The sequence below is a fragment of the Osmerus mordax genome, chromosome 3 (assembly GCF_038355195.1).
Source record: "Osmerus mordax isolate fOsmMor3 chromosome 3, fOsmMor3.pri, whole genome shotgun sequence".
NCBI lineage: Eukaryota > Metazoa > Chordata > Actinopteri > Osmeriformes > Osmeridae > Osmerus > Osmerus mordax.
Window position 1 is genome coordinate 99,223 of NC_090052.1, and position 27,087 is coordinate 126,309.

The 27,087-nt window shown below is 44.5% G+C and overlaps 2 protein-coding genes across 4 annotated transcripts; one reads left to right on the plus strand and one right to left on the minus strand.

Annotated features, from left to right (window-relative positions):
- Positions 1-775: 775 nt before the first annotated feature.
- LOC136940446 (phosphoribosyl pyrophosphate synthase-associated protein 1) lies at positions 776-25,056 on the minus strand. 3 transcript variants are annotated; one of them, XM_067232596.1, is made up of 10 exons: positions 24,950-25,056; positions 18,709-18,761; positions 18,545-18,570; positions 17,877-18,049; positions 14,963-15,078; positions 13,021-13,076; positions 9,175-9,320; positions 4,418-4,488; positions 2,484-2,630; positions 776-2,101 (listed from the first exon to the last, which is right to left on the minus strand). In XM_067232596.1, exons 4-10 carry the CDS (start codon positions 18,028-18,030, stop codon positions 1,943-1,945), a joined length of 849 nt encoding a protein of 282 aa, XP_067088697.1. In that variant the 5' UTR covers positions 18,031-18,049; positions 18,545-18,570; positions 18,709-18,761; positions 24,950-25,056; the 3' UTR covers positions 776-1,942. The 3 variants fall into 3 exon arrangements, with proteins under 3 accessions (XP_067088697.1, XP_067088696.1, XP_067088695.1); XM_067232595.1 differs by having other exon boundaries at positions 18,504-18,570; positions 24,950-25,049; XM_067232594.1 differs by lacking the exon at positions 24,950-25,056 and adding an exon at positions 19,433-19,690 and having other exon boundaries at positions 18,504-18,570.
- LOC136940447 (cytoglobin-1-like) lies at positions 22,681-27,087 on the plus strand. Its single transcript, XM_067232598.1, has 3 exons — positions 22,681-22,808; positions 25,697-25,928; positions 26,418-27,087. The coding sequence occupies exons 1-3, from the start codon at positions 22,681-22,683 to the stop codon at positions 26,562-26,564; spliced, it is 507 nt and encodes a 168-aa protein (XP_067088699.1). The 3' UTR covers positions 26,565-27,087.

The window sequence follows — 27,087 nt, forward strand, 5'->3', positions numbered from 1 at the left end:
TGCAACCGACACAAGCGAGCACACCCTACAATTTCCCCAGAGATTGAACCTTCTCTAGTTTGCAATGTTATTAAATGTATATTTAATTTAACCTTACTTTGACCCTTCTTTCTCTGATTTAACCCATAGTCAATTAACTGTAATTCCATTGGTATTGGCATTATTTGGTTCATTTTAATACAGTACATTCAGTTTCCCATCTTCCTTCAAACATAGGGGATTTAGTTTTGGTTGTTTGGACAGTATTTAATGCCCTACAGGGGTAAATGTGTGAAAAATCTACATGACCCCCCATGCACCCCTGATCACCGTACTCCACAACCATCCACTCTTGATCTGTACTCCTCAGCCATCCACTCTTGAGATGACGGCATGACGCTATTTCTTATGAAAAATCATTCACTGTTCACAATGGGTTACTTGAAAAGCTTTTTGAGAAACCTGACAAAGTATGGCGTTTCAACAACCATATGAGGTCAAATATGGGAGGTGACGGGGTGTGGACAAGCTCTCAACAAGACAAAAGTATGATATCGGTCGTGTACGCAATCGGAGAAAAACGTTTCTTACAGAGGATTCCCGTTTTCTCCGTATGCATACTTTCACAGGTTAATTTACTCAGAGTTTGATATGTCTGGCCCCTGATCACCAACCTTACCTGTATCCCCATGTTTGGGATGTGCATTTTAATGCTGGTAGAAATACTGTAGAGAGAATAAAACATTGTAGTAGGGGATACAAGAGTGAACTATAACAGTTTTGATACAAGATCCATTTAATGGAACACATTAAATCCATTCAGAAATACACAGACAGCTTATTGCATGAAGTATATTTACATAAAGACTTTCACAAGTGACAATTGACTGACTGCAATAAGTGACAAGGATAATGAAGTTGCTGGGATACTAAGATTATGATAAATTCATTGGTGGGCAGAAACAAGGGCTTGTTTCCCAACAGGACATCGGTGGATTACATTGAAATGTTTTACAATAGGGAAACATTATTATTAAACAACATGGCTGAATATTCATTCATTCTTAACCCTCTGTCTGGCCTCTCCGATTTATACAGGAGAGTTAAGAGGGGAGGAAAGGAGGGAAAGAGTTAAGGAGGAGGGTTAGGGAGGAGGACAAAGGGGTGAGGAGTATGGGAGGAGGGTTAGGGAGGAGGACAAAGGGGTGAGGAGTATGGGAGGAGGGTTAGGGAGGAGGACAAAGGGGTGAGGAGTATGGGAGGAGGGTTAGGGAGGAGGACAAAGGGGTGAGGAGTATGGGAAGAGGGTTAGGGAGGAGGACAAAGGGATGAGGAGTATGGGAGGAGGGTTAGGGAGGAGGACAAAGGGGTGAGGAGTATGGGAGGAGGGTTAGGAGGAGGACAAAGGGGTGAGGAGTATGGGAGGAGGGTTAGGGAGGAGGACAAAGGGGTGAGGAGTATGGGAGGAGGGTTAGGGAGGAGGACAAAGGGGTGAGGAGTATGGGAGGAGGGTTAGGGAGGAGGACAAAGGGGTGAGGAGTATGGGAGGAGGGTTAGGAGGAAAGAAGGGTTGGGGGGGCAGAAGATAAGAGTAGAGGATGTACAAGGCATCACAACTATGAAGATGACAGGGAGGGTTAAAGAACAACATTTACCTGATTGCATTCAAATACTGAAGTTTTCAATCAGGAGTGCTAACACTTTTTTGTTTCATCCCATCAACTCAAAGTTCCATTTCTGTCGGAATGGATGGAGAGAGCAGGGAGAGGTGGAAGGAGGGAGGGAGCAGAGAGAGAATGTCTATAGTCCTAACTTAAATCAAAACCTTTTTGTTTTCATTCTTTTCACCTTTCTATTCTTCTAAACCAGAGAAGCTGTGAGGTTCTTCCTCCAGTGCATTCAGCCTGAGCCCAAACAGGAGACCAGAAGAGACCACTGAGATGAGTCCATGAGTGTGCGAGGTCTAGTCATCTACGGTGATGTTCCTGAACAGGTAGGCCATGGACTCTCCATTGTGGATGCGCCTGATGGCCTCTGCAAGGATCATGCTCACATCTACTGTCTTGATCTTAGGACACTGAAGCTTCTGCACCTCATGGGGCACAGTGTTAGTCACCACCACCTGGGAGGAAAGGAGGAGGGTTAGGGTTAGAGTACAGTGCAGTAGAAAAGAGTAAAGCAGAGAACACAGTAGAGAGGAAAGGAGAGGATAGCACAATAGCAGACAGTAGAGAACAGTAGAGTAAACCGGAGCGCAGTGCTGTAGAACAGGGAATAGAGGACAGCATAGAAGAGTATAGTAGAGCATCAGGCGAATATACAAGAGTAGAGCATCAGGCCAATAGAGAATAAGGGAGTTGAGAAGAGGATAGCAGAGAGGAATAAGGGACCCACACATTCTACTAAACACACACATACATATTATACTGAAAATATTCTACCAAAATCACACACATTGCAGTGAACTCATACACATACTGTGACTCAAAGGCCCCTCCAGGTACCTCGTCTATCGCAGACTCCTCTATGAGCCTGGGCGCGTCGGCAGACAGCAGGCCATGTGTGGCCATGATGTAAATTTTGTAGGCTCCTCTCTCCTTCAGGATCTCTGCTGCTGCCACAAAGTCCTCCACATCATCGATGATGTCATCCTGAGGAACACAGCATCAGCTTATGAATCAGCTCTTTGGGCTGATGTAGGGAGCCATACTCTTATATAATAATGTAGGGAGCCATACTGCTATATACTGATCAGTGGCGGCTGCTGGTCTTTCAAACAGGGGAAGCTAATTTTCGGCCTACATCATATACATTTTCAGTTCACTGGCTAGTTCACCCCTACGACACTAGCCTAGCCTACTGTATGAATGAATGAACAATCTAACCAAAAAATAGTTAAACCCGAAGGAAATATGGGAATTAGGTTAAACTGAAACAAGGAATCAGAATCAGAATCAGAATCAGAAAGGGATTTATTCGCCATGAAAGTTTGCACAGACAAGGAATTTGCAAGGAATTTGCTTTGGCAATTTGCTTTGAATGTGATGTATAATTGTATTAAATGTATGATGAAAATTGGCTTGCAATTTCGCCAAGCAAATACCAAGAAATAGGTTGCAGCAGTTTGTCTTTCAACTACAGTTGCAAAATCCGTGATGGGACTGAGCTTGAATAGCTTCGGCGACTTTTTATAGTACAAAATCGCTGTCAATCAAAAGGAGATGCAGTCTTTGGACAGACCCTCCAATCATCTGCTCATCTACACTGCTATACTGCTAATTTACACTGCTATACTGCTCATTTACACTGCTCTTCTACACTGCTATACTGCTCTTCTACACTGCTATACTGCTCTTCTACACTGCTATACTGCTCTTCTACACTGCTATACTGCTCTTCTACACTGCTACACTGCTAGGGAGTCAGGTGGCTGAGCGGTGAGAGAATCGGGCTAGTAATCCGAAGGTTGCCAGTTCGATTCCCGGTCATGCCAACTGACGTTGTGTCCTTGGGCAAGGCACTTCACCCTACTTGCCTCGGGGGAATGTCCCTGTACTTACTGTAAGTCGCTCTGGATAAGAGCGTCTGCTAAATGACTAAATGTAAATGCTATACTGCTCTTCTACACTGCTATACTGCTCATCTACACTGCTATACTGCTCATTTACATTTAGCCATTTTAGCAGACGCTCTTATCCAGAGCGACTTACACTGCTCATCTACACTGCTATACTGCTCATCTACACTGCTCATTTACACAGCTATACTGCTCTTCTACACTGCTATACTGCTCTTCTTCACTGCTATACTGCTCATCTACACTGCTATACTGCTAATCTACACTGCTCATCTACACAGCTCATCTACACAGCTCATCTACACTGCTATACTGGTACTTCTACACTGCTACACTGCTCATCTACACTGCTATACTGCTCTTCTACACTGCTATACTGCTCATCTACACTGCTCATCTACACTGCTATACTGCTCATCTACACAGCTCATCTACACTGCTATACTGCTCATCTACACTGCTCATCTACACTGCTATACTGCTCTTCTACACTGCTCATCTACACTGCTATACTGCTCTTCTACACTGCTCATCTACACTGCTATTACATTACATTTACATTTAGTCATTTAGCAGACGCTCTTATCCAGAGCGACTTACAGTAAGTACAGGGACATTCCCCCGAGGCAAGTAGGGTGAAGTGCCTTGCCCAAGGACACAACGTCAGTAGGCATGACTGGGAATCGAACTGGCAACCTTCGGATTACTAGCCCGATTCCCTCACCACTCAGCCACCTGACCCCCCAGTGCTATACTGCTCTTCTGACTCACTGACCTGACCCTGACTCGTGTGTCCCTGACTCTTACTGACCCTGGCCTGAAGACAGGTGAACAGCAGGTGAACCATCCAGAGTTACTCACCACGATGATGGCGATTCTGCCTCCCACGTCTCCCACCACTGTGATGGGGGGCTTCTCCTTGGCCATCATCACTGCAGAGGAAGGGGAGGGTTACTGCTGGGACTGACAGCACAGCGACACAGAGACTGCACTGAGAGCCATGAGGTGAGACACACACACGCCTCAGCAGGGTAAAATGGGTTCATTTGAGTTGCATCCAAATAGTTTTTTGATCTCCTTTTCACTGTTGAATCCTGACCAGTATAACAGCTAACAGATGTGAGGAATCCCCATACCTCTTCTACACCGTAAAACATGCTTACTATTTCAAGTCACTAAACACATCTGTCTAGATGTTTTATTAGATCTAGACATTTTCCACCATTCTATCCTACTACCTGTACAAGACGACAGGTCTACTGGAAGGCTTATCTCATGACAGTACATGCCATGCAAACTCAAAATGACATATCCAATCAAAAGACTGGACTTTCATCACAGCAACACAATGATCGCCTGGAGGGCTGGGCCAGGGAAGAGATATAACCATTCCAGAAAGACAGGTTACACAAACTGTGGGTCAGTGTCCATGGTCACTGACTCTGTGAACCTGCTCGCTAGCTCGCGGTTTTCCTTAACAAACTCTGCATTTCTACCTGAGCCTGATACAGTTGGCAGGCATGGGGTGTCCTTTCCTGGTTCAGCTGACCAATCTCGAACTAAATTAAATTTGCTTAGCCTTAAGTAAGGAGAGGATTATAAGACAGCGATTAGATGTGCTTAATTCCCAGATGAATACCTAAGTGAATTATAATAATTATTTAATTTATGTTTGCAACATTCTCAGCCATTACATCACTAATATTACACACGGTGGACGTGCACTCAGAGGGCACCAAATGCTGAGAGTAACCCTAACCCTACACTGCTATACTGCTCATTTACACGGGTTAGGGTGCACTCAGGGCACCAAATGATGAGTAACCCTAACCCTACACTGCTATACTGCTCATTTACACGGGTTAGGGTGCACTCAGTGCACCAAATGATGAGAGTAACCCTAACCCTACACTGCTATACTGCTCATTTACACGGGTTAGGGTGCACTCAGGGCACCAAATGATGAGAGTAACCCTAACCCTACCAAATGCTGAGAGTAACCCCAACCCTACAGTGCTATATTGCTCATCTACACAGCTATACTGCTCATCTACACTGCTATACTGCTCATCTACACTGCTATACTGCTCATCTACACTGCTATACTGCTCATCTACACTGCTATACTGCTCATCTACACTGCTATACTGCTCATCTACACAGCTATACTGCTCATCTACACTGCTATACCGCTCATCTACACAGCTATACCGCTCATCTACACTGCTATACTGCTCAGCTACACTGCTATACTGCTCATCTACACTGCTATACTGCTCATCTACACAGCTATACTGCTCATCTACACTGCTATACCGCTCATCTACACTGCTATACTGCTCATCTACACAGCTATACTGCTCATCTACACTGCTATACTGCTCATCTACACAGCTATACTGCTCATCTACACTGCTATACTGCTCATCTACACAGCTATACTGCTCATCTACACTGCTATACTGCTCATGTCTCTTCTTCATCATCATAATCATCATCATCCTGTGATGAAAAGCATTCTGTTCAGGGTTATTGCTACTACAAGTTGAAACAGGCACTTACTGATATTTATTTTGGATCATGTCAAATATAATTTAAACCAAGGTGAAGTAGGCTACAATCACTAGATATATGCCTAAGCAAAATATGCCTTACCTGTTCATAGTATGTTTTTATATTTTATTTTAAGATTCTGCCCTGTGGGATGCACTTATGTGAACATGCTATTTTATTCAATTACATTCCACCACTTTTTCAACTGTAATATTAACGGACAGCGTGGTTTAATGTTGAACGTATGGACTGGCTAATGCATTCAAATGTATGCATTGTATGTATTGGAGACAATTGTCTCCAACGCAAATTGTCTCTCATTCACTGCTACAGTGAAATGTTGCTTTTTTCCGCAATATGTGCTCAGATTCACCATAAACATGTATTAACACTTCTAACTGAAGTGGGGTGAAGTAAGAGGACGCTTTTTGTCGCCGGGTGCCATGGTGAATCCTAGTATTGGAGTTGCATTGATGTTGGCTTTTTATAGTCCTCATGTCCGCGCTTAACTCAGAGTGGAAATACTCCGAGTTGATTTAAGCAATTCAAAATGGCTGTTATGGAACCGAAAAGTCAGTGTTTCCCATGTTATGGTAAATCAACTCAGAGTTCAGGGTTAGGCTTACAGTTTGTTAAACCCGCTTTCTGGAAACCCCCAAGGAGATAGTGTCACAACAAAAATTAATATGAATAAACTGATGTAAATAATAAATAATACCATGGTTTTCAAGTTGTTACTTTATAACCATCCTTTCTATCCTACAATGTCAAGCCTGAGTGTTTCAGTCACCAGTAACAAGATCTGAGATGGTCAGTGGTAGAACTGCAGGTTCAAATCTCCCCCTGAATGTTGCACTTTGTAGGCCTGATACATAATCTGGTCTGAGATGCCCCTTGGTGGCGGTTTTGGAAATGTTCACCCCATCACGCCAAATCCGTTACACAACTCATCGTGCTGCATTGATCCAGCCGCTCCAATGCAGCAATAATATTAATTGAGTATCCTACCCTAATCCTACCCTTTCTGATTTTCCTGGTTTCAAACATTTCAACTTGACTTAAGTCACAGAATATGGCCGGTCAAAAACTAAGAGTAAACAAACCCGTCTACTACACTAACCCTAACCTACCTAGTACACCAACTCATACTCACATAGTAAACTAACCCACACCTAACCATCCCAACTAACACACCCTCTACCAATGATTCTCAAATCAGTCAGTTGTAAGTATCCTATTCAGGTTAATCTGTCACTTAACTATCCTAAGATAGGTATTGAACTGTATGCTTTACAATGCTATCGTGACATGCAACAGGTCAGGACAGGTCCATAGGGCTGTGTGACATGTTGATGGCCAAGATGAGTCCAGAACACTACAGAAGCATGTGTCTATACTGTGATGGTTCCTTTAGGCAGATGATCAGAACAGAAAGCCAGTAAAGGAGGTGTTGGACCAGCTTAGAAAGCAGCCTGAGAGCTCAGTCGGAAAGCTTTGAGTCAGGAATCTGTGTCTTTTCACTAACATTAAATTAGTTCATTTAAATTCAGTTTAGTTTAAGATGCAGTCTAAAGAGAGTTTGACCAGACTAGGACTGCTGCTGTATCTCACACTAACCCAACCCCTTGCTCACACTAACCCTAAACACTCCAGACTACTACTAGATTTTTCCAACCCTTCCATCACTTCATGCAGGTGTAGAGAAACCATCAGAAGGTACCAGTCTGGTTAAAGAGCAGTTATAACAGGGAATCAGTCTGGTTATAACAAGGGACCAGTCTGGATAAAGAGCAGGTATAACAGGGAATCAGTCTGGTTATAACAGGGGACCAGTCTGGATAAAGTGGAGGTATAACAGGGAATCAGTCTGGTTATAACAGGGGACCAGTGTGTTCATAATTAGGGAGCAGTCTGGTTAAACAGCAGTTAAAACCATATAGCAGTTATAAAGGGGAATCAGACTGGTTAAAGATCCATTATAACAGGAAATCAAACTGGTTAAAGATCCATTATAACAGGGGAATCAGACTGGTTATAGAGCAGTATAAGGGGCTGTAGTAGAACAGCAGTCATACTTGGGAGCTCTATGCCAGGGAATGGAGCCTGCTGTTTGCCTGCTATTACCAACAGATAAAACACCACTTTAACTACAGACTGTGCAAATACACACACACACACACACACAACCACAGTACACAGCAAAACATGCTTCCCAGACACAGAGATGAGGTCCAGACCAGGAGATTGTTCTGAGCTTCGAGAGAGGGTTAGTCTGGCTGAGAACCGAGTTAGACTGGGTAACCTAGAGGTGAATCAGGATTCACCCTTTGATGGTTCCAGTACAGGATGACAAATCAAAAGGTTACTGATACCATCCACACTAAAGTCTGCCTGTAGTCTGCTTGACTTCAGTCCGTCAGTCCCAGAGATCCAGAGCGCTCCCAGCACAAGGGATCCAGTGTTCCAAGCCCTCCCAGCACCAGGGATCCAGTGTTCCAAGCCCTCCCAGCACCAGGGATCCAGTGTTCCAAGCCCTCCCAGCACCAGTGATCCAGTGTTCCAAGCCCTCCCAGCACCAGGGATCCAGTGTTCCAAGCCCTCCCAGCACCAGTTATCCAGTGTTCCAAGCCCTCCCAGCACCAGTGATCCAGTGTTCCAAGCCCTCCCAGCACCAGTGATCCAGTGTTCCAAGCCCTCCCAGCACCAGGGATCCAGTGTTCCAAGCCCTCCCAGCACCAGTTATCCAGTGTTCCAAGCCCTCCCAGCACCAGTGATCCAGTGTTCCAAGCCCTCCCAGCACCAGTGATCCAGTGTTCCAAGCCCACCCAGCACCAGGGATCCAGTGTTCTGGGAGGGCTTGGAACACTGGATCCCTGGTGCTGGGAGGGGGATTAGTGTCAGGATCTGAAAAATTCTTGTAAGCTCACCACACTCACACATTCATGTTGCTCAGTCAGACATTGTGGTTGTTACAATGTAGCTAAAACACTTACAGGCGTACGCCCACTGCTGAAATATACACACGAATACATACATATACACACACACTCTGCTAAAACACTTACGGGGCAGGTCGAGACCTGGATGACCAGAGGTGTTACGAACACAGGGAGGGGAGTGTCGGCCGTCAGCCATGTCAGACTCAGAACACTGAGCCTCTCCATGCATCACAGCCAAACCCAGACGCAGACGCTCCGCATACGACTGAGCCCTGGGGGAGAGAGAACGTGAGGGGAGAGGACGGGAGGGGGAGAGAGGACGGGGAGAGAGGACGGGAGGGGAGAAGACGAAGGGGGAGAGAGGACGGGAGGGGAGAAGACGAAGGGGGAGAGAGAACGTGAGGGGAGAGGACGGGAGGGGGAGAGAGGACGGGAGGGGAGGGAGAGAGGACGGGAGGGGGAGAGAGGAGAGAGGACGGGAGGGGGAGAGAGGACGGGAGGGGAGGGAGAGAGGACGGGAGGGGGAGAGAGGAGAGAGGACGGGAGGGGGAGAGAGGACGGGAGGGGGGGAGAGAGGACGGGAGGGGAGAAGACGAAGGGGGAGAGAGGAGAGAGGACGGGAGGGGAGAGAACGGGAGGGGAGAGGACGGGAGGGGGGAGAGAGGAGAGGGGGGGAGAGAGGGCGGGAGGGGACAGGACGGGAGGGGAGAGGACGGGAGGGGGGAGAGAGGAGAGGGGGGGAGAGAGGACGGGAGGGGACAGGACGGGAGGGGAGAGAACGGGAGGGGAGAGAACGGGAGGGGAGAGAGAGGAGAGAGGGGGGGAGAGAGAACGGGAGGGGACAGGACAGGAGGGGACGGGAGGGGAGGGGGGGGAGAGAGGACGGGAGGGGATGAGAGAAGGAGAGGCGTGGTTGGTTATATATTTAATTATTAAACCTGCACAGGCCATCTTTATCTATACTAACCCTAAGCCTTCATTTGCACAGGCCAGGACAATATAGATTATGTTCTAGATGACTTACCCTAACGCTCTCATCTGAGTTGCAGATACACAACTGCAAATACACAGCTGGTCTACATGTCCCCCTCCTAGAGGTCTGTAGTCTGGTCTACATGTCCCCCTCCTAGAGGTCTGTAGTCTGGTCTACATGTCCCCCTCCTAGAGGTCTGTAGTCTGGTCTACATGTCACCCTCCTAGAGGTCTGTAGTCTGGTCTACATGTCACCCTCCTAGAGGTCTGTAGTCTGGTCTACCTGTCACCCTCCTAGAGGTCTGTAGTCTGGTCTACATGTCACCCTCCTAGAGGTCTGTAGTCTGTTCTACCTGTCACCCTCCTAGAGGTCTGTAGTCTGGTCTACATGTTCCCCTCCTAGAGGTCTGTAGTCTGGTCTACATGTTCCCCTCCTAGAGGTCTGTAGTCTGGTCTACATGTTCCCCTCCTAGAGGTCTGTAGTCTGGTCTACATGTCCCCCTCCTAGAGGTCTGTAGTCTGGTCTACATGTCACCCTCCTAGAGGCCTGTAGTCTGGTCTACATGTTCCCCTCCTAGAGGTCTGTAGTCTGGTCTACATGTTCCCCTCCTAGAGGTCTGTAGTCTGGTCTACATGTTCCCCTCCTAGAGGTCTGTAGTCTGGTCTACATGTCCCCCTCCTAGAGGTCTGTAGTCTGGTCTACATGTCCCCCTCCTAGAGGTCTGTAGTCTGGTCTACATGTCACCCTCCTAGAGGTCTGTAGTCTGGTCTACATGTCACCCTCCTAGAGGTCTGTAGTAGGGTTGCACGATATTGACAAAATGTCATACTGCGATATTGAGCATGAATATTGTGATATCGATATTAAATTTTGATATTCTTAAACATATATAAAAACACAAAAGTTATGGGAAAACACATCAAAATAGAATATCAAAACAACAAGTTTTCATACAACACAAGGGTTTATTTAAACTGACAGTACAACCTGAATAAATAAAGACCATGTCTACAACACAGGACATGTTTTGCTGGTGGTACAGTATAACAAATAATATAACAAATAATGATAAATAAATAGCATGTCTACAGAACAGGACATGTCTAAAAATAATAAATAAAGACCATGTCCACAGAATAGGACATGTTTAACAAGTAATAAGAAAATGGTATCATAAACACAAGTGTAGCCTTTAGAAGGCAGGGGGCACTTTCCACATCAATTCACTGGTAGAGGCTACAGATTACGATTCAAGAAAACTAGCATGTCAACCATAGCTGGTTTAACACCTAACTGACACCAGAGAGAACTAGAAGGACATAACTGGTTTAAATGTTCAATTTGTCCGATTTCAAACTGTGCCTGCTCCGGCTTTCTGCACTGTTTGTATAGCTGCGGGATAGCTACCTGTGAGAAATACGTGCGGGACGGGATTTGGTATCTTTTATCCAGTTCATTCATAAGCTTCTTGAGCCTTATTTATCGACTGTATAAATGGGCATCATATCTTTGGCCAAATAGTATGTGACAGCATTAGTGATTTTGTTATGTCTCTTGGAGCTCTTGTCGTAGTTAGTACCACTAGCAAAAGCACTCGCTAGCGATGTTTGCTTTGCTAGCTCAGGTGTAACTGTGGCAGATTTTTATTCGGATATTACTGTGCACTCATCGCAGTGTCTTGTGGTTTTTTGAGGTGAGAAAAAAGGCTGGTTGTATTGCCTCTTACGCGCTGTACCACCACACCGCACGTTTTACATGTGCATTAGCCTGAGCAACATCTGTTGGTTTAAAGCCAAAGTACTTCCACGCTGGTCGAGGAACCCTTTGGCTACTAATGTTTCCTCTTCAATCTCCATGATTTCATCGTCTCCCTGAGCCACACTCATATTCGTACTTTTCTGTCTCTTCTGTCCTTTCGCTCACAATATTGAGTCAATATATAGTCTGTAGTCTGGTCTACATGTCACCCTCCTAGAGGTCTGTAGTAATGTTGCACGGTATACCGGTACAGTACCGGGGTACTGGCTTTTTAGAAATTGTACAATACTGGCATTAAGAAAAACTGGAACTTTCATGAGCTGAAACAGGCGTGATGTCACGGACCAGCCTGGATGTCATGGACCAGCGTGTGATGTCATGGACCAGTGTGTGATGTCATGGACCAGTGTGTGGTGTCATGGACCGCATGTTGCAGGTGCTCTGCAACATGCGGCTGGTGTTTGCATAATTCAGTTCCCCTGTTCCCTCTTGAGGGCGAGTGCGCGAAACCATGATGTTTTCTACTGTTGCTAGGTTGAGCTGTATGTGATTTATAACATTGAGTGTGTTAGCTTATCGTACTTTCCATCAGTATTAGGTACATTTCTTGTTACTTGTTAGTGAATTTGGCTTAAATACAAATACAGGTTTAAAGGTATAGACAGTTTTTTCCCCCAGAAGTTTTATTGCTCAGTCAGATGTACGCTAATTCTTGTGTCGTTGTTTTCAGAGTCTGAAACACAACTAATTCTAATGCGTCTAGTGTAACCTACTGTAATTTACAGTACTAACGCCTAGCTTTTCAGGAGCATTCTCTTGTTCGGACGGTCGTTTATGTTTTAGTTTATTGTTATTAATGTTATTATTGTGTGTGTGTGTGTGTGTGTCGTTTTTAACAACCGTACGTTTTGTTGCAGGCACAAATAAACTAAAGCCAATTGCACAACACGATAAGCAGGCTAGTCGGTGTTATTTCGGTTACTCATCTCAGTTACGCACTAAGATTTACTCCTGAGAAGCGCACCTAGAAAAGTTGTTTAATTCATTATTTTATGTTTATCATTATGGATAACAAGTTTAATCTTCACAACAGTCTCTTACACTGAGAGCACAGGGGGAACAGGGGTTCCGGGTTTCAACCACCTGGTCGAACACTGGTATTGTGACAACACTAGTCTGTAGTCTGGTAGAGGTATAGTCTGTCACTCTCAGGTACCGAGCGTGTGTGAATGCTGTGGTACCTCTTAGCTGCTGAGGGAGACTTGGCAACAATGATGGCATTTCTGTAATCAGGAACCTGACAAGAAGAAAGAAAACAAAGAGTTCATATCGTTATTCCACTGCTACCTTTCTTTTCAAGAACAATTGAACGAGCTGTATCTAATCAACTTTCCAACTTTATCAGAACAACCTACTAGACCCCAACCAATCAGGCTTCAAGACTGGCCACTCCACAGAAACTGCCTTCCTGTCAATCACTACTGCCCTCCAGTCTGCCAGAGCTCCTTCAAGGTCATCCGTCATCATTCTGATGGACCTATTTGCAGCATTTGACACGGTCAACCACCAGATCCTGCTCACTAGACTTGCCAGAGATGGGCATCTCTGGCACTGCACTTCAGTGGATCTCATCCTACCTGTTGGGAAGATCCTACAAGATCACCTGGGGAGGTAAAGTGTCAGGACCCCACCACCTCTCCACCGGTGTCCCACAGGGCTCTGTCCTAGGACCCCTCCTCTTCTCCCTGTACACCATCTCACTTGGACCAATCATCCCCTCCCATGGCTTCTCCTAACACTGCTACGCTGACAACACGCAGCTGTACCTGTCGTTCCCCCCGACTGATCCATGGGATCTCAGCTAGAATCAAGGCCGGCCTCACAGACATCTCTGCCACGATGACCAAGCACCACCTCCAGCTGAACCTCGCCAAAACTGAACTTCTCATCATCCCAGCCAAACCCTCCATCTCCCACGATCTCTCAATCATCCTGGGATCCGCGACGTTGACCCCTTCATCCTCTGCCAGGAACCTCAGGGTTACCATAAATGACAAGCTCACCCTCACGGCCCACATTGCTGCAGTCTCCCGGTCGTGTAAATTCACCCTCTACAACATCCAGAAGATCAGGAGATACCTGTCTGAGCATTCCACCCAGCTGCTAGTCCAAAAACTTGTCCTCTCCAAGTTGGACTACTGTAACTTGCTGCTCGCCGGTCTCCCAGCATGCGCAACAGCACACCTTGTCTTCAACCTACCCAGACGCTCCCATGTCACCCCGCTCTTAATCTCCCTCCACTGGCTACCCATCACGGGCCGCATCAGATTCAAGACCCTGGTACTGACGTTCCGAGCGGTGAACGGGACTTCACCTGACTACATAAAGTCTCTCGTCCAGCCTTACACCCCCACCCGCCACCTACGGTCTTCTTCTGACAACCGTCTGGTGGCCCCACCTCTCAAGAGCGCCCGCTCCCAACCCAAGCTCTTCTCTTGTTTGGCCCCCCAATGGTGGAATCATCTCGCCACCTCCATCAGAGATACTGACTGTCTCTCTCCACCTTCAAGAAAAGGTTAAAGACATACTTGTTCCGGGAGTACACCAGCACTTAAGGAAGATATGTTGGATCAAATGTTAGCTTCCTCCAGGAACACAATGACAATTATTGAGGGACGTGTTGCTCTTGATGGTTAGTTGTAACTGAGTTAACTACTTGTACTCGCTGTGAATTATATTATTGTTGCTTGCTTTCCTGCAGGTACAGTCTAGCACATTCGAGGATCATGCTGTTTAATTCTAATTTGTTTAACTACATGCTCTTCTGGTTCTACCCATTGCTTTTTCACAATGTATGCTTCATGTTTTGGCTACACGCAATGTTGGGGCCATCTCGTTTTTTATGATCATTGACCTTTTTGTAAAGCTCTCTCTTGGAAGTGTGCCATGTGTGGTGTGTGTGCCATGTGTGGTGTGTGTGTGTCATGTGTGGTGTGTGTGCCATGTGTGGTGTGTGTGCCATGTGTGTGTGTGTGTGCCATGTGTGTGTGTGTGTGCCATGTGTGGTGTGTGTGTGCCATGTGTGGTGTGTGTGCCATGTGTGGTGTGTGTGCCATGTGTGGTGTGTGGTGTGTGTATGCCATGTGTGGTGTCTGTATGTGTGTGTTTGGTGTGTGTGAATACCTCCTCTTGTATATATTGAAGCAGAAAGGGTGAGGCTCGCAGGTTGTCGACAGGAAAGCTGAAGAACCCCTGAATCTCCTTCTGGTGTAGGTCCATGGTGATGATGTGGGTGAGACCTGCTCAAACAACAGAGAAGAGAACAGGAGACAGAAGGAGACAGAAGGAGACAGAAGGAGACAGAAGGAGACAGAGGCAAAATATTGACGACATTGTTACGTCAAACTTGGTCACATAACATAGGCAATGTGTCTGTTTTTCCTGAGAAGCAAATCCTGCTTATCTGCCCCAAAGTGTTTGATAGACTTCTTGCATGGGTGGAAGTTGAACAAGCATGGGGAATCATCTTCTGAAAGTTCAAAAGCCTCCAAAAAGTCCCTTACGAAAAAGAAGTATACTTCAAGTTTAATTTGTAAGTATAATTAAGTATAAAAAGTATATTATCATGGTACCATGGTAACCCATGGTACTTATTTATATACTATTTTTGTACTAAGTAAACTGAATTGGCCCACTTTTTAGGTCATTTTGTACACTTTAAAGTACACTTTAAACACTAGTGTATTTGAGGTTTACTTTTGAATACTGTAAAGTAGCCTGTGTAGTGCACTTTCAGTTCATGAAGTACAGTTAGGTCCATAAGTATTTGGACATTGACACAATTTTCGCTTTGGTTGCTTTCGCAGTATGCTTCGGGTCATTGTCCATCTGCACTGTGAAGCGCCGTCCTATGAGTTCTGAAGCATTTGGCTGAATCTGAGCAGATAATATTGCCCGAAACACTTCAGAATTCATCCTACTGCTTTTGTCAGCAGTCACATCCTTGAGGGTTTAGGTTGGTTGAGGGGCAGTTCTATGGGCATATGTGAAGCCCTCTGTGACATGCTTGCGTGTAAAAAGGGCTATACAAATAAATTTGATTTGATTTGATGACATCATCGATAAATACAAGGGAACCAGTTCCATTGGCAGCCATACATGCCCACGCCATAACACTACCTCCACCATGCTTCACTGATGAGGTGGTATGCTTTGGATCGTGAGCAGTTCCTTCCCTTCTCCATACTCTTCTCTTCCCATCATTCTGGTACAAGTTGATCTTGGTCTCATCTGTCCATAGGATGTTGTTCCAGAACTGTACAGGCTCTTTTAGATGTTTTTTGGCAAACTCTAATCTGGTCTTCCTGTTTTTGAGACTCACCAATGGTTTACATCTTGTGGTGAACCCTCTGTATTTACTCTGGTGAAGTCTTCTCTTAATTGTTGACTTTGACACAGATACTACTACCTCCTGGAGAGTGTTCTTGATCTGGCCAACTGTTGTGAAGGGGTTTTTCTTCACCAGGGAAAGAATTCTTCTGTCTTCCACCACAGTTGTTTTCCGTGGTCTTCCGGGTCTTTTGGTGTTGCTGAGCTCACCAGTGCGTTCTTTCTTTTTAAGAATGTACCAAACAGTTGATTTGGCCACACCTAATGTTTTTGCTATCTCTCTGATAGGTTTGTTTTGATTTTTCAGCCTAACGATGGCTTGCTTCACTGATGGTGACAGCTCTTTGGACTTCATATTGAGAGTTGACAGCAACAGCGTCCAAACACAAATACCATACTTGAAATGAACTCTAGACCTTTTATCTGCTCTTTGTCAATGAAATAACGAACTCCCTTTATGAGGGAATAACATACACCTGGCCATGGAACAGCTGAGCAGCCAATTGTCCAATTACATTTACATTTAGTCATTTAGCAGACGCTCTTATCCAGAGCGACTTACAGTAAGTACAGGGACATACCCCCCGAGGCAAGTAGGGTGAAGTGCCTTGCCCAAGGACACAACGTCATTTGGCACGGCCGGGAATCGAACTGGCAACCTTCTGATTACTAGCCCGCTTCCCTAACCGCTCAGCCACCTGACTCCCCAATTACTTTTGGTCCCTTAAAAAGGGGGGGGCCACATATAAAATGTATTGTAATTCCTACACCGTTCACCTGATTTGGATGTAAATACCCTGAAATTAAAGCTGAAAGTCTGCACTTAAAGCACATCTTGATTGTTTCATTTCAAATCCATTGTGGTGGTATACAGAGCCAAAATGATGAAAATTGTGTCAATGTCCAAATACTTATGGACCAAACTGTATACTTCTTAAAGTACCTCAAAGTATACTTTGGAATACTTTCAAGTGAACTTTCAATTAATGTAAGTAGCCTACTTCAAGAAGTAAACTTAATAAATGTCCATTACTATGATTTACTAATATATTTAAATGTTTAGGGACCCCTCCAATGCCGCCGATCTTGCGTCACAGAAGGAATCTTGCGTTAAATGTGTCTGCTTAGAATGTAGTGTTTTGTTGTGTGGTAATTGTCATTGTTGTGCTGGTTTACCATTGTAACCATGAGTTAAATGACTGTTACGTTTGATCAGAAGAGCTGGATTTTACGACATGAGTGCATACGCAGTAATTAGCGTCTTTCAGCTAATAATCTGCAGTGTCACTTGGCGAGGGCCTCCGTTCTCGTCAAGTGACGCAAGATCAGCGGCGTTTGAGGGGCCCCTAAACATTTAAATATATTAGTAAATTATAGTAAATGGACATTTATTAAGTTGACTTCTTGAAGAACCTACATTAATTGAAAATGCACTTGAAAGATATACTTTGAAGTACTTTAAGAAGTATACTTCATGAACTGAAAGTGCACTACACAGGTTACTTTAGAGTATTCAAATGTATACTTTGAAGTACTTTAGGAAGTATAGTTCATAAACTAAAAGTGCACTACACAGGCTACTTTTAGCCTGTGTATTTTATACTTTTTATACTTAAAAATTAAACTTGAAGTAAACATCTTTTTTGTAAGTGTTAACCCTAACACCTAGCTTAACACCCGGACACCTAGCTCCACAAGCTATCTTTACCTGCTTTGGCTAGCATGGAAGCTAGCAGTTTGCAAACAATGGAGCCCCTCTTCCTCATTTTACACTGTTTGCTGTAGGGAAAGTAGGGGATGACTCCAATGATGTTCTTAGCACAGGAGGTCTTTAGGGCGTACGCCATGACCAGCAGCTCCATGATGGCGGTGTTTACATCTCTGCTCAGGAAAACACAACAATTAAACAACTCCCCACTCTGTAATATCATTCTGAGCAGCTGCAGGGAGCACCAGCGTCCCTGCAGCTGGTCAGGTAATAAAAACGATATTAGTATTCATAAAATGTTTATAAGATGTCTGTGCTACTGTCTGTCTGTGCTGCTGTCTGTACTGCTGTCTGTGCTGCTGTCTGTCTGTACTGCTGTATGTCTGTCTGTGCTGCTGTCTGTCTGTATGTAGTGCTGTCTGTCTGTGCTGCTGTCTGTAGTGATGTCTGTCTGTGCTGCTCTCTGTCTGTCTGTAGTGATGTCTGTCTGTGCTGTTCTCTGTCTGTCTGTAGTGATGTCTGTCTGGCGCCTTTTCTGTGTGCTGTCGGTCTGGCGTCTGTAGCCTCCGCCCTGCTCCGACCCAGCAGCAGTCAGATCATAGCAGGCTGAGGCGAGCGAGCCCTGACCTGGGAATGGTCTGAATGATGAAGATGGTCTGGCCACGTACAGACTCTTTTACATCCACTCTTGTCTCTGTAATGGGAGGGGGGTTATAAGGTTATAAGGCAATAACCCTTACTGTTGCTCCTGAAGATGCAGGCACATGTCTGTATCAGACATTATAAAAGGGTTGGGTTTTCAGGTGTGTGTGACCAGACTGCTTAAACACACCTCTGTTGGACTCCTGGAACACCACAGATTTGCCCAACTCCACTCCCAGACGTCTGAAAACATGTAAACACATAAATCATTAAATAAGCCTCCAACATAACTTATCTTCATCAGGAAGGATTTGGTCAGAAAAAGCTACTACCAGCTAAGAGTGTGTGTCCGTTTGTGAATGTAATGTTTCCATGCTCAAGCTGTGTGACCATGTAAAGACACCACACTCCACCACAGGGCTGCGTGGTAAACATGCCCCGCACAGGGCTGCGTGGTAAACATGCACCATATTCTGCCTCTCTCTGGCACTCATACTTCCCAGCTTTCCACGGAACAGGCACATAATATCTTACACTGCCAGTTAGTTACATAGCTAGTTTAACTCTCACGCTGAAGCGCTTTCCATTACGCTGGCTAGTGCTAGCTGATAAGTTTTGCTCCCTGCTAGCCCATGTAGATAGCTAGCTAGGTAATTTTGCTTGTATACAATTGGTGCCGAAAATAAATAAATAATAACTCGTTTCTGTTTCAACTCCCCAAAACTTTTGTCCTAGCTAGCTTATAAAGCTAGTCTATACATACTAGCATAGATAGGTTAGCCTAGCCAAAAGGGTTAGCTGATACCACACAGATGGCAACTCCCCCGCTAGCCAGCAACGTTAGACTAGCTGGTTATTTATCAGTACCATATTTCTAGATACGGTAGTATATCTAAGAAACATACAATACATACTCTGTAATCCTTTTGGCTAGTTCTGTGCATGCGGCGGTGGAGTTTGCAGAGAAGACCCGGTATCCAGTTTTAGAGACATTCATCTTCGCTAGCCACCTGTTTAGCGCTAACTTTGAATGACAGCTACAGTAGCTAGTTAGTTACACAGCCAAGGGAAACTGGCGTCGTGATCCAGTCAGCCTAAAAATTGAATGTGCTACATAAAAAGCAACATGCGATCTATCTATCGGGAAAACATTGGCTAAAGTGGGTTTTTCGGACATTAGATTCTTTAACACTTGTGGTTAAACTCATTTTTTTATTATTAAATTGCCATCATTACTTAATTGGTAGAGCTATGTGGAATCGGAATTGACGCAAAAATGTGGATTAATCAGATCTTCACGGACATTCAATCAATCAAAGCTTTCTCTGCACGTTATCAGCTATACGGCCAAATAGCAGGACTGTACACCATTTATATGGGCTATATTAATATATTTCATCAGTGATTATGTCAAAGAGATTCAGGATTTATAATTTTCCTCCATGCTCAAAGACTCCGCATGGTGTCACCTTATTTATAAGCTTTACATCTTCGCCTTGTAATCAGACGGCTGTGAACGTGAAGATGATGAAAACATCTTTTCAAACAGAAATGTGTTTATAGTTTAAATTGTGAGGGAAACTGAAGTCATTGTAAAGGCATTTTGTTACTCCAATATATCACCATGACACGCAAATTCGTGAAGCGTTCCTCTCGTCCTGTCTAAACCCTTGTCATGTTTGTGTATTAGAAACTGCAAGTGGCAGCTCGGATCTAAGATGGATTCGAGAGACCGCATAGAGTGCGGCTAGTTTGGTTTGTTAAACGTTTTAGATCAACACTTGTATTATTGTTTTTGTTGATTTTATGTAAAGCACTTTGAGCTGCAATTCTTGTATGAAAAGTGCTGTATAAATAAAGTCTTACTTACTTACTTACTTACCAGAACACGGAGACCTGCCAATTGCAACCCCTCTGACTGAACATTTTTGCTGAGCCCTCCCCTCGTCCTGGGTTCAGAATGCAAACAACTCATATCAGGTAGATGCTCCAGTTAAATACAGGAAAATATACCTATAAAGGCATATGAAAAAAAATACCTCTTTCATCCCTCATCACTAAACTCAGGATATAAGCAGGGTGTGAAATGATGGGTTGTGTCCAAGAAAAATGTCCCTAGGGACAAATAAAGAAGTTAACAGACTAACCTCCCATTCCCATACCCCTGGGAGGAAGTTCTGTGCTGTGGTTGCAAAAACTTGACCAAATGCGTCAAATGTGAGAAACACTGTCTCAGGATCTGGCCTTGTGGTACTGTGGGTGAAACTGGAATTAGCATTTGCATGAATCAATCCCAAACAGTTTTGAATTATTGTTGTTGTATTACGTTACTCATTGTACTATTTAATTGATTGCATACATTTACATTTAGTCATTTAGCAGATGCTCTTATCCAGAGCGACTTACAGTAAGTATAGGGACATTCCCCCTGAGGCAAGTAGGGTGAAGTGCCTTGACCAAGGACACAATGTCATTTGACACGGCCTTGAATCGATCCGGCAACAGTCTGATTAATAGCCCGATTCCCTAACCGCTCAGCCATCCGACTCCCCTTATATGTATACTTATATGTTATGTTATGCCAGGTTGCTTGCGTTGTCTTGTCTTAAGAATTTTAGTGCCCAGTCTGACCTTGTGTTGTTCTGTGCATCTGACAATAAAAGATTTGAACTTGAACTGTCAGAACGGTTTCAGACAGCTCAGCAAATTATGCTAATTATCAGTAGGCCTAAATGCATATAGTTATGCTAAGTAGATTTGGTAGGCCTACAATTTACGCATTTTAACGGTCGTAATGGTTTGACAAGTTGTCTCCCTTGCCGTGTTAATTGTGGCAACATTGCCCTTTTTGGGGACAACTCAACAACTCAACAAATCAATTTACGCTGCTGAAACAACACCACACTGCTGGTTTATGCTTTGCTTTTTGCAACATAACTCCTCTTTTCGACGATTGCCTAATCTGGGCTGCACAGTCTAAGCTTATTGAGGTCTAGCTTGAATTAGCGTTGCCTGTTAGTGAAACAGAACGTTAGTGGAACAGCTTGAGGCTTAAGTATAAGTTGACGTTTACCCAAGTGAGACTTATTCGTGTAAGCGCAACTTGCGTTAGCGACGTTGATGGAACACCCCCCAAGTTACCTGAGGGGTCAACAGATCAATATTGCACTTTGGGACTGTGGGTTAGAACTGACTGTGCTACTGGATAGAACCCTCAGGATCTAGTTCAAGGTTGAGTTTCATTCCCTTTTTAGGGAGTTTTGAAAGAGCACGAGATATGAACAGATACCCTTGTGAGAAATGATGCTAAATGGAGATCTGATAATTATCTGATAATCACCAGTCTAGAACACCATGTTTTGGCAAATACAATGTCTCCATTCAGTCAACCTATGGGTTGTCTATGGACCATGACAAATAAATATGCTAAGATTTCTCTGTCTCTTGACGGAACAGAATGGACCCAAACTCATAAAGACTTCTCTTTCAGCAGTTCCAGGAGGTCTGTTCCCAGATTTGTAACCTAATTACGTAGTTACATTTACAGACTCAGTTCCTTCCAGATAAACATCTACATTCCATAGGATCATTGAATATCCTGCTGATTTACTCTTGGTTTGAACAATACTGAAGACAAGGTTAAATATTTTGTACTTTTGACTTTTGACACTAAAACATATGAATACAATGAGTATCATGTTGCTGGTTAACCCTTGAATCGTTTACCTTTGTATGTGTTCATGCAGTGTAGACAATAGACAGGGTGTCAGGGAAGAACTGGAAGAGAGAGAGGGAGCAAGAGAGAGAATAAAAGGAAGGGAGAGGTAGAGGGAAAGAGAGGAAGAGAACTAGATGGATAGAGGGAAAGGGAGTGAGCAGGAAAGAGTGATAGGATGGAAGTCAGCAAGAAAGAGAAGGAGCTAGAGGGAGGGACCTAGAGAGGGAGGGAACAAGAGTATAACAACAAAGAGTATAATTTGAAATATGTGGGAGGGAGGCTCCTCCTCATTCAGTGTTTTCCTGAGGTGTTCCCCCTTCCAGCAAACACACACTCAGAGGAGCAGAGAGTCCAGCACACACACACCCTCTTTCAGAGGATTGAACTAGGGACGGCAGGCTGGGTTGCTGGGATCCTTTGAGCTCATCTCTACTGGCGGCCAGGATGAACAGAGAGCAGGCAGCTGTGGAGCTGCCAGACCAACTCTCAGAGACGGAGAGGGGGCTGGTCCAAGAGTCCTGGAGCAAAGTCTACCAGCACTGTGAGGACGCGGGGGTGGCCATACTAGTCAGGTATTGGTGCCCTAGGACTCTTTACCGGTCCTAAATCCTCCTGTCTCCTCCTTCTCCCGTCTTACCACCCTTCCTGTCTCACCACCCTCTCTGTCTCCTCCTTCTCTTCTGCTAACACTAACCCATGCTCAACCCTACATAACCCTGACCTTAACCTTGACCCTGACTCCAACCTTGACCCTGACTCTGACTCTGTCTGGCTGTAGTAGCAGCCCAATTTATTTTTAACCTGGGTTAGTTATTTTTAACCTGGGTTAGAGTTATTTTTAACCTGGGTTAGAGTTTACCCTAATTATAACCCTACTTAATTTAACCACCAACATTTTATGGATCCTCTTGAAGCTTCACCTAGACTAACTACTCCTGACCTAAGGGCACCGAAAGCAAAACTTAGAAGTTTTGAGTTTGTCACATCTCTGCATGTTATTTTTTGAGATCCTGTTGCACCACTCTGTGGCAAGAAACTACATCTACGAAAGTGCTATTTCACTTAAGTTGATGTTTTCAGCACCGTCCAATGCATTTCAATTGAGATGTTGTTGTTGTACTGTAGTTCCGATAGCATTTCTGCCTTTATTTCTAAGAGAGATAGTGTTTGGAGAAGAAAGGAAATGTGGGGAAAGAGGGGGGATGGCCTGGGCCGGATTCGAGGACTATGTACTTCTGATCCTTGATGTTCTGCTGTACTATCTACGGTATATGCGCCATTTGTTTTACTTTGGATAAAAGCTTCTGGAAAATGAAAACAATTGAACTGTATTTCTCTAGCCAAACTAAAGGCATAATGAATTGTATCAATGGTTAATGGAATGGAATGTTATGATTATCTGCATGACACAGAACTTCACCCAGCCAGTAAATTCATCGGGTGTGGTTTTAGGATTGTTCGCAGGTTAAAGTTGAAGGAAAAGCTAAAGGGTAAATCCCGGAAACAAATATACCTGCAGCACAGCAGTTGATACACAAATGTGTGCATGTGGACTGTGTGTGTTGGACTATGTGTGCTGACTCTTTCATAACCAAAATGATATATAAAATATTATTGTTTCTACAGTCACCAATGCCTTACTCTGTAACAATCACCATGCCTTATACCCTAACAGTCACCATGCCTGAACCCGACCCACAGTCTAATGACATCAATCAATGAAAACAGAAACAGAAACAGTGTCATATCCAGGGGCGTGACAATATCATTTTGTTGCTTTACTGTATATAGTTACCTAGCTTGCTACCCTTCATCATGTCAGAATGTCACCTTCAGAATGTGGCTGTAACATTAGCTCTGCAGCTAACAGCTAACAGCTCAGTTACTGTTGCTAATGTAAAGGTAAATAGCATCAAGTATGTGTGTGAATACACACACTGTAACGCGAGTGTTGTACACTTCTTTGTTATTTGGATAATGGTTCTGCTGTTGGTGTTATAGCGCATGCGATATCCGCCTTTCCCCTCATTGAAATGACTATGAGTGTGCACCTCTGCAAACCAGGGTGATCAGATGAGAATGGGCAAATTTGAGGCATCTTACAGCAACGGGGCTACAAGCCATTGAGATACATCCACTGTAAACATTAGCGCATGGTGCCGCCTCTCTCCTCCTCATTAGCATTTAAAGCTACCAACACAGAAACAGCTCGTTCTGAGGAAAGCTCCTTGTGGGACTGCTAGTAGTGGCTGTAATTCAGCACCAAGGCAGAATTTGGGGAAAGAGACTTCAGATACAGTATTAGGGGACCACTAAGGCCTATATAAAAGCATCCAAAAACAGCATGTCATGGGACCTCTAAGACATGGATCATAAAGCCATACTGTCCATAATCCCACCCTCTCCATTAAAGACCTACACTGTCCATAATTCCCACCTCTTCGATAAACATGCATTCAATCAGTGCTGTCAACATTAACTACATTAGAATAACATTTGTATAACTGCTCCCAAAGTTATTTGTTTGATAGAGATAAAGCTACGTTTCAACTGCTGTTTGATTGTTTATTTTCTTTGCACGTTCCTTTCTTTTTCAGCAAACACCGTCAAACACGGTGAAAAACTAAAGTCAAAAACATACAACATATCAGTCATCAAAACAATTAATCACATCAACATAAACATCCATACAAAATGTAACACATAAACATACCGTGTGCGACTTCTGATCAAATATTTAGCAGTTGTTAGAGTCTAATTATAATATATTTTCTTGTATTAGTCGATGAGCATGTTCCTCAGTGCCTAAGCGTTCTCTGCAGCATCCGGAAGCACATGAGCCAAATAGGGACCATTTGGCCAAAATGCTAAACTTGGTAGGTGAATACGCGTAAAAGTCCTTACCAGAAAAGCATATAGTCAAAATGTTGACATAACTTAACTAACCTAACATGAAAAGACAATCTTAAAATGAATGTGTATCTGTCAGAAAAGATAGCAGCGCCATGGGACAGAGGCACGGTTTGACTAAACCACATTATAAGGTAACCTTGTGCTGTCTGCAATTACAGAGATCTCAGCCTGTATGTGGTAAAACATGTCTGGCATAGTACTGCTTTCACGGAATCCTAACCCTTGGCTTTGGTCAACAGTCACCTGGGGGAAGTTAGGTATGCATGTCTGTGGGGTCAGAAGTATAGCTCCTTCTTGTTTTCAGAGAACAACACAGAGAACACCTGTTAAACATTACAAGAGGGTAAAGGGTCAAATATGCAGCCGTGTCGCTAAATCGTCTCTTTCGCATAATATTTACTCATGATACATGCTGCTCTGTCCCAGAAACATACTTGGGTGTTGGTGGGTACTATTTATATTTGTATGTGTGACCTAACCCTGCCCCTACTTTGCCCTCCTCCCTACTGCTCCCTCCAACACCCGCCTCTACCCTACCACCCTCCAGACTCTTCCAGAACTACCCAGACTCCAAGCAGTACTTCCCCCAGTTTCAGCACATGCAGGAGGCTGGTGAGTTGCAGACAAGCGCCCTGCTGAGGAGGCACGCTCGGAGGGTTATGAGTGCCATCAACACCCTGGTGGAGAACATCCATAATGGAGACAAGATGGCATCAGTGCTGCTGCTGGTGGGCAGGTCTCATGCACTCAAACACAAGGTGGAGCCTGTGTACTTCAAGGTGAAGAATCTGTACACACTCACATACTCATACATCACACACATCTCACACTTCTCTGACAGAATCTAAATATTATAGATTCACATGATATCACATTTACATTTACATTTATTCATTTAGCAGACTCTTTTATCCAAAGCGACTTCCAAGAGAGATCTTTACAAAGTGCATAGGTCACTGATCATAACAACAAGATAGCCACAAAACATTGCGAGTAGCCAAAACATGAAGCACACATTGTGAACAACCAAAGTAAGTGCCAAAGGGAAGAACCATAAGAGCATGTAGTTAAACAAGTTACAATTAAACAACATGAACTGCTATAAGTGCAAGTGTACCAGTGGAAAAAACAATCACCCACACAATATCCTCATCCCCATCCCACTCCTACTCTCCCACCTTTATCTCTCCACTCTCTACCCCCTGACTCCCCTCGCTCCTCTCCCCCTTCCCCTCTCTTCCCTCCCTCCCTCTCCTCCCCAACCTCAGTATCTAAACAGTGTAATCTTGGAGGTTCTGGGGGAGGAGTATCCTGATTACATCACACCAGAGGTGGGTGGGGCCTGGACCAAGCTGCTGGCATCCATCTACTGGCATGTGACGTGTGTGTATGAGGAGCTGGCTGGAGGTGTGTGACATGCGTGTGGGAGGAGCACATAAAGATACTACAAACAAGACTGCTTCCCTAACCTTAACACTGCCAAGCTATTAATCCTGGATGAACCAAGTCTGGCTGGAATAACTACATTATGATACTCAATTCTGGTCTGTCTTTCTCCTGGCCATGACAACCCTGGCCTCTCTCTCTCTACTGGCCATAACAACCCTGGTCTCTACTAGCCATTACAACACTGGTCTCTACTAGCCATTACAACCCTGGTCTCTCTTTCTCCTGGCCATGAAAACCTTGATCTCTCTCTCCTGGCCATGACAACCCTGGTCTTTCTCTCTCTCCTGGCCATGACAACCCTGGTCTCTCTCTCTCTCCTGGCCATGTCAACCCTGGTCTTTCTCTCTCTCCTGGCCATGTCAACCCTGGTCTCTCTCTCTCTGCTGGCCATGACAACCCTGGTCTCTCTCTCTCTCTTCTGACCATAACAACCCTAGTCTTTCTCTCCTGGCCATGACAACCCTGGTCTCTCTCTGCTGGATATAACAA

What these genes read in the sequence shown, in the direction of transcription:
- LOC136940446 (XM_067232594.1), bottom strand. Translation starts at nt 19,515, where the DNA reads ATGAATGTCTCTAAAACTGGATACCGGGTCTTCTCTGCAAACTCCACC. An exon ending in GTTCCAGGAGTCCAACAGAG is followed by an intron (nt 18,571 to 18,708) that starts GTGTGTTTAAGC and finishes CTCCCATTACAG; the next exon opens with AGACAAGAGTGGATGTAAAA. An exon ending in AGGAGTCTGCGATAGACGAG is followed by an intron (nt 2,102 to 2,483) that starts GTACCTGGAGGG and finishes CTTTCCTCCCAG; the next exon opens with GTGGTGGTGACTAACACTGT.
- LOC136940447 (XM_067232598.1), top strand. Translation starts at nt 22,681, where the DNA reads ATGAACAGAGAGCAGGCAGCTGTGGAGCTGCCAGACCAACTCTCAGAG. An exon ending in GGGGTGGCCATACTAGTCAG is followed by an intron (nt 22,809 to 25,696) that starts GTATTGGTGCCC and finishes ACCACCCTCCAG; the next exon opens with ACTCTTCCAGAACTACCCAG. An exon ending in TGGAGCCTGTGTACTTCAAG is followed by an intron (nt 25,929 to 26,417) that starts GTGAAGAATCTG and finishes CCCCAACCTCAG; the next exon opens with TATCTAAACAGTGTAATCTT.